Raw genomic sequence first — 11,958 nt, 5'->3', positions numbered from 1 at the left:
AAAATAATAATAAATGAACAAAATAAACCCCGCCACACGGATGCACTCCCCCTCGCCGGGCGGGGGCGCAGGCGCCATCTCGGCGCTGCCCCGCGCCTGCGCCCCGCAGCCCCACAAGATGGCGGCCGCCGCCGCCGCCAGGGGCGGGCCCCGCACATGCGCCCAGCGGCCGCGCAAACAAGGGGCGCCGCCGTCCCGGAGCCGCCGCCCGTGAGGTGAGGGCTGAGGGGAAGGGGGGAAGCTCTCGCCCGTCGCCTTGTCGGGGCTCTCCTGGTGGGCGGTGGGTGCCTCGTCCCTTCCCTTCCCCCGGCCTTAAGCGCGTCCTGGGCGGTGCCGAAGGGAGCGAGGGGCTCCCTTCATCGGTGAGGGCAGGCTGCGGGGCGCCCAGGTGTGGTATTTTGGGGAAACGGAACAAAAGCCCTCGGTCTGTGTCGGTGTGGGGTGCGGCTCGCAGGCTGTGCTGTCCCCGTGCTGCTCAGGGGGATGAGGTGTTTGTATTCAGTGATATCTGTGCTGCTGTTCCCTTGGCTTAGCTACAGGATGCTGAATATAATGCTTATAATGCTCCGGTTGACGCATGAAGTGTTTTAAGGCTTCTGGATAAACTGGTAAACATTGTCAGTCTGTATTCAAATGCAAACTGCAGCGGTAGAGAAGTGGTTATTAGCGTGCTTTGGGGAAATGTCTAGATGCTGTGAGCGTCTGCTGCTTAGGTCCTCCAGTACGTCCAATCTGATCGTTAATCACGCCAAACAGAAAATATGAGTGTGCTGGGAGAGCACTGATTTCCTTTGTCTGGAGGATGATACTTCAGACCTGATGTAATAGCCATCACGTTCTCATGACTCAGTTTCTACAGCTAAATAATAAAAGCTGATACAGCCAATAGCGGTGGTATTGTGTGCAGCATGTGAGAGATGCGTTTGTTTGGTTGGGCAAGTGGATTCTTCAGCTGCGCCGGTACCGCTGATGTGCTATAGAGCACTGCTGAAAATCAGTAATTGTCCAGTGTGCTGGTTTTGCCCAGCTGGGCAGCCCAGCTCCACCACAAACCGCTCTATCACTCCACTTCCTCAAAGAGAAAGGGGGAGAAAATAGCATGAAGAGGGCTCGAGGGTTGAGATAAGTACAGGCAGATCACTCAACAGTTATCATAACAGGCAAAACAGACTCAGGGAGGGTCCCCCATGTGTGGGCAGCAGCTCCCCCCAGACCCCCTGCTCCTGCGTGGGCTCCTCTCCACGGGCTGCAGCTCCGGCCCAGGACCTGCTCCTGCGGGGGATTTCCATGGGCTGCAGCCTCCTCCAGGCCACATCCACCTGCTCCACCGGGGGCTCCTCCACCCATGGGGGGGCTGCAGCGTGGAGATCTGCTCCATGTGGGACCCGTGGGCTGCAGGGACCCGTGGGCTGCAGGGGGACAGCCTGCAGGGGAGCTGCTGCTGCCTGCCTGGAGCACCTCCTGCCTCCTGCTGCACTCACCTGGGGGCTTCAGTGCTGGCTCTCACCCCTCTCTCCCAGCTAATGATGAGCAACTAGTTTTTTTTCCCCCTTTTCTTAAATCTGCTGTCCCACAGGCTCAACCAGCATCACTTAACAGGCTTGGCTCTGGCCAGTGGCAGGTCCTGTTTGGAGCTAGCTGAAACTGGCCTTTATCTAACGTGGGGCAGCTGCTGGACTCTTCTTACAAAGGCCATATCTGCAGGCCTCCTGCTACCCAAACCTTGCTACATATACCTAATACATCCAGCGACATCTTTTCTCTCTGTGCAATGCATGGTACTGTTTTCTGGTCAGAAGAGAAATAACATGTTACTGGGGCTGATTGAAAGCAAAATTTGGGGGTTGGGGGGGGCTGAATATGATGTTACGTTGAAGTTGTCTGATTGCTGTTGGTGATAATACTGTTGGTGGCTTTTTATTGTAGTTTTTCTGAAGAAATTTTGTTGAACTAACAAAATATCCCTCTTCAGGGTAGGCAGTGTAGTTTTGCAGTGTGCCATGTCAGCTTTCTCTTAGGTGTCTGAAAACTTCTGTTAACTTTTATGTTCATTCCTTAATTCAGCCAGTAAATTTGCAGTGTCAGCAGCTCCTGCACTTTTTTAGTTGGATAATATGTTGCATTGGTCAGCAAGAATCATTTTATTTTTTATCTGACACCACTTAAGCTTTTCCCAAAGCTTTTGCTCAGTTATGTTGATTGCTGACCAGCTGCATGGGTAGTTGTACCCTTAGGTTTTTGGCGTGGTTTAGTTGTTTTTGTTTTTTTTTCTCTGTAGAGCCTCAAGCGTCTAGTTTCTGGTCACTCTTAAGTATAGTGAGTAAGCACAGTGATGGAGTTGAAATAATGCAACTTTGCAGTGAGCACAAAGACTTTCCTGATGACTGCAATAGCAGTCTTAATAAGAGGCTAACTTTCAGGAATGGAGACCTCTGTGTGTGTGTGTGAGGTGAGTGCACATGTGTTTCATTGTCTCCAAACCTGATCCACTTCAGCAGGCCTGGATTCTGCAGGGATGATGGGTTGTGAGTGGATTGAGCTCTGCTAATGCCTACATGTATCAAGCACTACAGAGACTGTTTTTTAGGGATTTGTAAATATCAAAAGACTGCTTGTCATCAGACAAAAATTTCTTTTTGGTTAGTAAGTAATAATGAATTTGTAAATTTTACTGTGCAAATTATAATGGAAAACTACTAACTGTGTATTTAGAGACACTGTCTTTGATAAACTACAACATAGATTGCTAGGATAGAGAATAACTGAAAAATAGCAAATGTGTATTATGTTCTCACTTAAATAGGAGTGCACTTAGAATTGCCTAACATTAAGTGCTTTTTGAACACTGGAGTATGTGCCTATTATCTTAGAAGTTATTTATAAGGTTATAAACAAAGATACTCGGTTTTTTATTTTTTTAGTATATTGACACACTTGTTACCCAAGAGAAGCAAATAATGTCATCTAGATGACCATGCAACAATTTTTATTAGTAAAATCATTGCCTCCATTTCTTAAGATACACTCTTTGTGCAATGTGAAGTGCAGTGTTAGGAGTTTGCCAGGGACCAAGCCTCCTCTGACTGGGCAAATAACAAGCAAACCTGCACTGTTTCCATTTGTGCATTTTAAACTTGCAGGGGAAAGAAGGGTGTCTGACCAGGTGCTGATGTGTGCTCGGTACTGACTGTTCGGTTCCTCCAGAGATTACCACAGAATAACACTCTGATACTGTTCCTGTTGGCTGTTTGGGATACTGGCTTCCTGAGTTCACTGCCTGTTTGAGCAGTTTTGTTGTTAATCGTCCACTAAATAAACTTGAGTAAGGTAATAAAGAAAGCTTATCCTGTAATTATGGCATAAGAAAAAAGCTTTGAAAGCTGAAAGATTGGCAGCAAGCTTGTTTAAAAACAAACCAAACGTTTACCTAGAAAAGTGGCAAGAGTTGTCTTGGTGTGCCTTTTTGTAAAACATTAAGGAGAGCTGTTTTTCTGTCTTGAAGCTAAAGGATAATCAACAAAACGAAGGCTGCTGGCTGGAATAAAATGTACTTTTGCCATGCCACGTACTTGGAAGCCCTGATAATAGGTAAGATCTTCAGTGACCTGTTCTTTGGTGAGATTGTCCATCCATTAAGTGAGACACACAGAAGGACAAATGGTGTGATGAGAGTTGCTGATCTGCAGTGGTTCAGGATGTGTGGAGTTTGAAAGTTGTCTTTTGCATATTTCTGGCTGAAGATCTTGGAGTGATCACTCCAAGGCTTCTCTTGTCATCTGGCCTTGTCCTTCAGTCATAAGGTAGGCAGTGAAACTCATAAGGAAATAGATTTAATTGGCTCAGTTTAATACAGTGAAAGAAAGTCTCTAAAACTGGTCTGTAAACTAAGTTAACTGATTTAACAATAACTACGTTCTCCAGTCTAAATTTGTCTTTCTGAAATAAAGCTTGCTCTTTGAGATGACTTCTGACATTAGACACTAGCTGTTTAACGCTGTACTGTACTCATTTTATGCTTTGATTTTTTTTTCCTGTTTTGAGGAGCACTGGTATATATCTTCCAGTCTCCTACCACATAAATACTTAACTTCAAGTGAAAGCATAAAATCTTTGGCAGACAGTGATTTAAACAGTACTTAAAACTTAAATCTTTCAACTTTGGGGAAAAAATACACAAAATGGAGCCATTAAGAGGTTCGAGTTGCATGTCTTCTGTACTATGTAAGACCTCAGATAGAGTTATGAATGTTGTGTCCTGTTTGTGCACTGCCCCTTCTGGTATGGTGGCATGTTTTTTTTGTTTTTTTTTTTTATGTGTCTGTGCAAGGACCTCATCTGGATGAAAAATAACTAAGGAAATAAATAAATTTAAAATGTTTAAATCAGCCAGGTCAGTTCTTGCTCTGCAGAATGTGTAACTGAGCAAACCATAACTGGAGTGATTTAAGGGGTGGTACAGGGACAAGTTGTTTGCAAAGCAGTTCCTCTAAAACCTGCAGTGCCCAGCAGACATCTTCCTCTGCTTTCATGCTCTCTCCGTGCTCATACAAAATATTTACTTCCCTCTCCTTTCTTGATCATTTGGGTTTTTAATGCTTTTGTGGTTGGACCTCAAACTAAAATTTTCTACCTATTTTAAAAACTATGGTGGTGCTGCTGCAGGTTTGGGACAGTTAGAAGTATAATTCTTGAAACTGAGCGTATATTCAAAGTGAATGTAGTTCAATGAAAGACATGGATACTAAAGATTACTTTCGTTTGAGGAAGCAAGCAACCATTTAACAAAAACGCGTCACCAGAACCTCAGGGCTTCTAGTTCGCTTCTTGTTTAATGTAAATATTGGGACTGGCTGTAGGCAGCTGTAGCAAGCCAAAAAGAAAACCTGGTCTTGTTCCTATAAAAAAAGATCTCAGACCAGAAGGATTTCACAGTTGGCTGGTGATACAAGTGTTGAGAGCAGAGAGGTGAGATATGGGTAAGGTGAGGAATTACTGTTGTCTTTGTTTTTGTGTTGATTTGGGGGAGATGAGGGAGAGGAGTTGGGGGAAGGTGTTGGAGAGCTGCTCTAGAAGAACTGAAGATCTGTGAAAAGCTTCAAGAAAGGGTAGTAAAAATAATGAGTAATATACTAGTTATTCAAAGTTATTTCAGCTGTTCAAAGTGCTTTATCACCTCAGAATCATTTTATTTCAAAACCGTAGGATTAACTAAATGTGACAACTGTATTGGCATGGAATGATGTATCATGGTAGATTTTCTAAGTTTTTTAATGGAGATGATTTCACATGTATCTTGAACTCTGTTACAGTTTGTATTACATACAATTTCAGTTCTGCAGTTCTTTGCCCTTGATTCTTTCTGTTTCGAGAGAGGTCAATGGGCCAGAAATGCACAGTGGAAACACATCCTTCTAATTAATTATTTAGCATTATAATCAAATACTGTGTGTACTTAATTCAAGGTTTGTCATGTCCTAAGAATGAAAAATGCCATGGATAATCTGGAAGTCTTTTTAAGTACAAGATAAAATTAGTTGAAATGTCTTGTTTCTCCCCTCTCTCCCTCTCAATAATGATAATAATTCTTAAATATCAAAGTTTTATTTTTGGAAAAGCTTCAGTTGTCACTGAGGTAGGAAAATATAACTCACTTCAGAGGAGATCTTTAAGTCATCTTTATTGGTGATAGATGTCCGTTTCATTGACAATTAGTTCTTTGTATTGCTTTACCACTTGGTGATTTTCAAATAACTAATATTCTGATCCCTGTAAATTGGGAGCTCAGTTTACAGGGCTGTAGGTCAGTGTTTTTTGTAGTGAATTAAGAGTCAAGCAGTAGGATTTAAAAATCCTTGCCAGGACCTTGTGCCAGGTTAGTGTGTTTCATGTTGGAGACCTGTTCTGGTGGGGAAACGAGCAAAAAATGCCCTCTGTTCTCCCTCTGAGTACATGACTTTGTTCAGCAGTCTGATCTGGCTTCTTGTGGTGTTAGGTGATTGTGGTCCCCAGAGCAAAGATTTGGGGAGTGGTGAGGGGTCTCTGACCACCCCTTTTGGTCACAGCTGCTGGTCCATCGATCATAACATCAGCTGTACCTGGATGGTCAGGAGGTGTAAGAAATCCCTACAGAGTGTTATATCAGCTTTATGTATCTCTCCAATCCCCCAATTTTTCTAATAATCCTTCAATATTTATAGCTTCTATGATCTCTCCTAATTGAGTGGCAGGTGAACATTACAGATCTGAACCATTGAACGAGAAGGGAATCTTGTTCTTTCGTGGAGTTAGGGGAAAGGATCTAGACCAGTAGCTGCAGGGTGGCATAAGTGGTAAGAGGATTTAAGTGTTTCTGTGGTCCCTAAGCATTGAGGAGAGACGGTCTGTTGAATACCATAGGGTGTCAAGTCATCAAATGCAGAGAGGCTGAAATGTGCTGCAGGCATAACAAGGCAGCCCTCCACAGGTCTGGTTTCTAGAGGAAAGGAGTTTTAAGTAATCCAAATCCCCTTGGTTTACTTGAGGGAAATGTAAATGACATCTTGATTATGTTCTGGATAATTGCGCATTATAGGTATTGAGACATGAGACAGATGTGGAACTGGGAAGCTCCTCAGAGTGACCAAAAGGGCATAACGTTGAGTGGCTGGGGATCTTCATTAAAGAAATGAAGCAGGATGTGTTGTAATACAGAATGTAACAGCAAATAGCTTTCTGGTGAGTTGGAGACTATCTAAAATGAGATTTTTTTAATTTTTTTTTAACGATCTCAGAGTCTCATAGAAAATTGATGGGTTTTGGGTATGGTGGAGATGAAATGAATTACCATGCTGGATGTTTTTTTTTTTTTTTTTTTTTTTTTCCCCTCCTGGCCTTGGAGGAAAATTTCAGAGGAGGATCTAAAGGCAGTGCATTGATCATTGTGGGGAAGAGTCCTGACCTCAACCTGCTTAAATGCACTGCAGCTCTGTGTGAAGATGACTGTCTCACCATGCTTCAGCTGCTTATCAGCTTTCTAGTCCCTGATACACTTCAGTTTTTAGCTTGTGTTTAGTTTTAACTGACCATAGCTGAGAGTTAACTGCAGTTCACTTGGGAACTAAGAGAACCAATCTCTTTTTAAAGGTTGTGTTCACATGCTCAAATTCAAGCTTGACTTCCTACAGGAATTCCTTTTTTTCTTATTGGCATTTCCAGTAGCAGATGGAAACTTCTTCTTGCAACCTACTGCAGTTTAGAGTATGAGTTATCTGGGATTATGTAGGCATCATTTACTTACGCAATTCGTTTGTATTGCAAGGGTAACAGTGGCCTATCTTGTTTTTGTTTTTCCTGTGAACCATGTGGTATAAAATGTGTGTGGGGGGTGTCAAGATAGAATATCTGACTTCTTGCTGGTTTAAAAACTTGTGAGTATGAACTCAGACGCATTTGGTTTTAAGAAGTCAGTCTCCGTTTCCTGATTTGAGGTGAAATTTTTAGTGTATAGTGTACTGAGTATGCTGTAGAACAGATAGAGGCTAACAGATTGCAGCCATCTTCCTACCAGCATTCTGTTTGTATAGAGAAAATTTTATTAAAAAAGAAAAAAAAATACCTCCTGGAAGTTGTTCTCAAATAATGAGAGCAGGTTGACATTGTAAATAGCAGAATGTGAATGAAATGCTGTATTTTTCTTTCTAGGTTTAAGAGGCCTAAAGCTTCACTAGAACTGTAACTAAAATGGACAGTTATTTTAGAGCTGCAGTCTGTGACTTGGACAAGCTGCTTGATGAATTTGAACAGAACACAGGTTAGTACCTCCACTGCCTTCCTCTCCAGCGTAGCAATACTAGCCAAATGACTATTACAGTGGAACTTGAAAGTAATATATGCATAAAACCTTGTATTAATAAATAGTTGAGATTTTAAGGTTGTGCACTATAGAAACCCGTGAGTCTAACAAACTTTGCTTTTGATCTCTTCTTGCTTAAAACAGATGAATGTGACTTCTACAAAACACCTCAAAATCCATATGACTCGAAACAACATTCATTTTCTTCAGACCTGGATGGCTTACAACATGCATATCCAACGCCCAAACTGCAAGAGGATGCTTGTAAGGCAACAGACAAAATCTCTCTAGTCAGCCATACCGGACCAAATGAAGGGATTCTGAATTACCCATCACAAAATGAGAAGAGTGTTGCTGGCCCTGATCTTCTGTCCACTGTGGACAGCAGTTCCTCAAAAGAAATTCAGGCTTCCACCCCAGGAAGGTGTAGTATACCCGTGTGTGATCTTGTTAATGACACAGGTAACTTGATTCATTCAGCAGGTTCCAGTGAAGATAATCAAAAGATGCAGCCACATGACTCCCAGCCCAGTGAAGACTGTTTGCTTGGCTTTGGCATATCTTGCATACCTGTTCCTGTTTGTGTGTCATCAGTAAGTTGCAGCGGCGGTGTTTCAAGTACAGAACAGTGTGATGGGGACTCAGTGCTACAAGATGCAGGACACCTTAAAACAGAGGAGAGTAGCCCATTACCTTTAAAATCAGATGTTTTTGCTAAAACAACGATCTCAGAACCATGTGGTGATCCACACAGAACGGAATCTTTGAAGTGCAGTGAAGCATTTGATCAGGCAGAACAAACTGCTTGCCTTAATACTGCATGTGTCTCTGTAACCTCACAGAGTCCGAATGTACACAGTCCCAAAGATGAGACAGCATACGGAAAATTGTATTGTGAGCCAGAAGATGAAAGTGCATGCTCTGCAGTGAGCAAAGAGATGTTTGGAGGAAATGCCCTAGAAGATGAAGACTCAAAAGATCAGGGTGAAGATGAATCCATGCCTTCAGATCTGCCAAAGAGGCCTCAGTTGCACAAAAGCCATGCAGCATTACCTGGAAGTTGTGTTTTACCAGGCTCCACATGTCAAGCAGGGGCTAAAGTAGCCTTAGAAGAGAAAATTACAGAGGAGAATGTAAATAGTGAAGAACTTGCTGGCAGTGAAATACTAAGCAGTATTTCACCTTCATGTGTATCAGTTGAGGATGTCCAGACATCACTGTCTGTATGTGGTTCATCAGTTGTAACAGAAGAAGTTAATCCTCTACCTCAGAATGAAATGGTGGAGGTTATTAGTGACAGTTTAACTATTCATGCTGGGAAGTCCAAAACTGACGCCTCTGCATGTGAATCCTGGAAGGAGACTGACTTGCATGAACAGGAAGAATATTCACCTAAAATCAACCAAAGTGTCGTGGAAGAGAGCGCAGGTGGAAAGATATGTGATACTGAGAATGCAACTGATGACAGCGATTCTGAGCAAATCAAAGCTGTCGCTTCTGCTTTTCAGCAATATGAAGTTGAGCCATACGGTGTTGATATAGACTCTTACTACAATGAAAGTATTGGCCAAGTTGTGGCTGACTTCTCGGTTGAGGAGGGCATTATTAAAAGTGATACTCTAATAAGTGATGCTGAGCTTGATGAGTTCTTGTATGGACAAAGTCATCAGTCTAATTTGCCTTTAGACGATGACAGTAACTTGATGGAAGCTGGTGCAGAACAAACGCATTTAACAAATGTGAACCTAGATTTTACAGAGGTTGCTGAAGAACACACACAGACAAAACTGGAAGATATAACTAGCATTAATAGTAATCCTGAAGTATCTCTCACTGCCAATAAACTGGAATCTCCAACAGAAGGGATTCATGCTCAGGATATGACTGAGAATGGTAGCGAGGCACTAGTTTCGAAGTTTCACACTGAGGGTGCAAGACCAAAGCAGTTGTTTGGCCTTCCACAAGGAGCTGCTGGTCAGAGACAAGTGAATCAAACAGAAATACCTGAGAGAGAGAACCAGGACGTGAATTCTGTTACCCCAGAAGTTCCCCTCTCAAGCACCAGCACTAATTTTGATAAAAATTCTGAACCTCCTGGGGAAAGCAGCACCGAAGCGGGAGGAAGCCAAACATCTGAAAGTGCAGAACCAGTTAAAACACCTGCAGCTCTTTCACAGAAACAGCCGTTGTGGGTCCCTGATTCAGAGGCACCCAACTGCATGAGCTGTCAAGCGAAGTTCACCTTTACAAAAAGACGACACCACTGTCGTGCGTGTGGAAAAGTAAGTTATTGGTGAGGGCGTCCTTTGGTATTGTAGGCAAATTTAAGTCTATTAAAAGACTTTTTAATAATAGGGTTGTAAGGAAAAAGTTATTATTTTATCTTCCATTACTGGCTAGACTATTGTTCTTAAGGAAGATAGGACAATGTGCACTGCCTAGTGATTACTACAATGAATCTTTTTTTTTTTTTGCTCAGTTCTTAAGTATTTAAGCTCTAAAGATGGAGACGATGATGATCGGAATTCAAGTAAGTGAATCCATGGCTCACAATATCCATGGCTCAGGAAGGATCGTGTCCTTTGAGGAGCTGTGACAGCAGTAGCCATGCAAAGGATTTATAGTCTAAGCCTGTCCTCTGTGCTTAAACGTATGTGTAAATTTCCAAGAGAGCTGTCAGGGAGGGCAGGGGAGCAGGGAGAAGTGTGCTACTTCTGCTGAGAGAATGGTACTCTGCAGGGAGTAAATAACATCAAAGCTTGCTTTTAATCAAAAATAAATTTCCTTGTGAGCTACTGTGGTTTATGTACTTGTGCATAAATGCAAATATTAATAGTACTAATGATCTGGTTTTTCAGCGTTCCTCTGCAGGCTTTATGGGTGAGGAAGTATTGCAAAGGCTAGCATCAGTATTTGTTAACTTCTTGCATACTCAGTTTTAAAAGACATTCAGAGAGGCTTGCTTTATTTTATTTTATTTTTTTGGCCCAGAATGCTGCTTTTGGTGCTGTGTATTTAAGCCATAGTCCCCATTTACTTGCAGTAAACGTACAGTAAAGGGTAGGCGAACAGTTTGATGCCAGGAAAATGAAGGTTTTGTCATGATAAGCTAAGAGTCATTGAACTTAAGCAGTTGGCAGTATACCCTGCTGAAGTTATGCAACACTTTAAAATACAGTTCTTCAGAGTAGGCTTCATTTTAGTCATTTAGCTGTCTACACTTGCCATGAGATTTCTTGCACGTCCTCTGGAGAAGGAGGACCCTTCAGTACACGCTGTTGTTCACAGCTAACAGCTGCTAGTGTTGCTAATCCTGTGTGCTAACGGAGGATGTCTTGGCATAAGAACAGCATAAATAAAGGGAGCTTCACAGTGTAAGTGCATTGGGAGAATGGGTAAAGGCTCATAACTGTTGCAGATAATGGTGTGCTATGCAGCTCTGTCATAGCTTTTCTGAGTGTGCCATAGTTTACTGCTTTGTCACTTGTCTTTAAAGACAAAAATTACCTTCCTTATGGCCCCGTTGTGGGTTGTTGTGTTTTCTTCCACTTGCACTTAAGAAGAAGCTGGTAGAAGTGCATAGTTGTCCTCTCTGACCTCTGCTAGAGGAGAATTGTATAGGTACATTTTTTCTTCCTAGTGCAACCAAAATTTCTTTGCTCAGCGGCTTCATTTTCATCACTTTTGCCCTGCCAAACCACCCGTCCCTTAGTTCTCCACCTCTTGTCTCCTGTGCAGGAGGGTTAAGTTGGTTCCTGTGTTGATGGTGCCAGTGGCACCGAGTGTAAGAGGAGAATGGCAACACCAAGGCTGCACTGCTCAGCATGTGGAGCCTTAAGGTTGATTGCAGCTGATTAGCAATTAATCCTTTCCAGTTACATTCTTAACTTCTTTACTGAGCACGTGTTTTTAGTTGAGATAAATTAGCTGTGACATTAATGCAGAAGCAACTGGAATAGTTTCTTTTTTTGGGGTTGTCTTGCACTGATCAAGTGTAACTGTGCTTGCAGTGGCTTTTCCTGCTTGAAGAGTTAACTTACAATAACCACTTTTTTTTTCCTCTTTTACTGCTGTGTTTTTTGTTTTTTTTTTTTTTTCCCCTTAATCCACTTTGTTTTCCTGGAGAT

The 11,958-nt window shown here is 42.4% G+C and overlaps 1 protein-coding gene across 4 annotated transcripts in view; it reads left to right on the top strand.

Moving 5' to 3' along the window:
* Positions 1–61: 61 nt before the first annotated feature.
* ZFYVE16 (zinc finger FYVE-type containing 16) overlaps positions 62–11,958 on the top strand; it is a 32,972-nt gene continuing 21,075 nt past the window's right edge. The window contains exons 1-4 of one of the 4 annotated variants that reach the window (XM_068667697.1): positions 163–215; positions 3,503–3,588; positions 7,681–7,789; positions 7,976–10,113. In XM_068667697.1, coding sequence (XP_068523798.1) covers positions 7,720–7,789; positions 7,976–10,113 — 2,208 coding nt within the window. In that variant the 5' untranslated portion in view covers positions 163–215; positions 3,503–3,588; positions 7,681–7,719. Of the gene's footprint in view, positions 216–245; positions 389–3,502; positions 3,589–7,680; positions 7,790–7,975; positions 10,114–11,958 lie in introns of those variants that run through there. The other 3 variants (XM_068667696.1, XM_068667699.1, XM_068667698.1) reach the window with 3 other exon arrangements.

Source organism: Anas acuta, chromosome Z, assembly GCF_963932015.1.
Source record: "Anas acuta chromosome Z, bAnaAcu1.1, whole genome shotgun sequence".
In the NCBI taxonomy this organism is placed as follows: Eukaryota; Metazoa; Chordata; class Aves; order Anseriformes; family Anatidae; genus Anas; species Anas acuta.
This window is presented reverse-complemented; position numbering and strand designations above follow the sequence as displayed.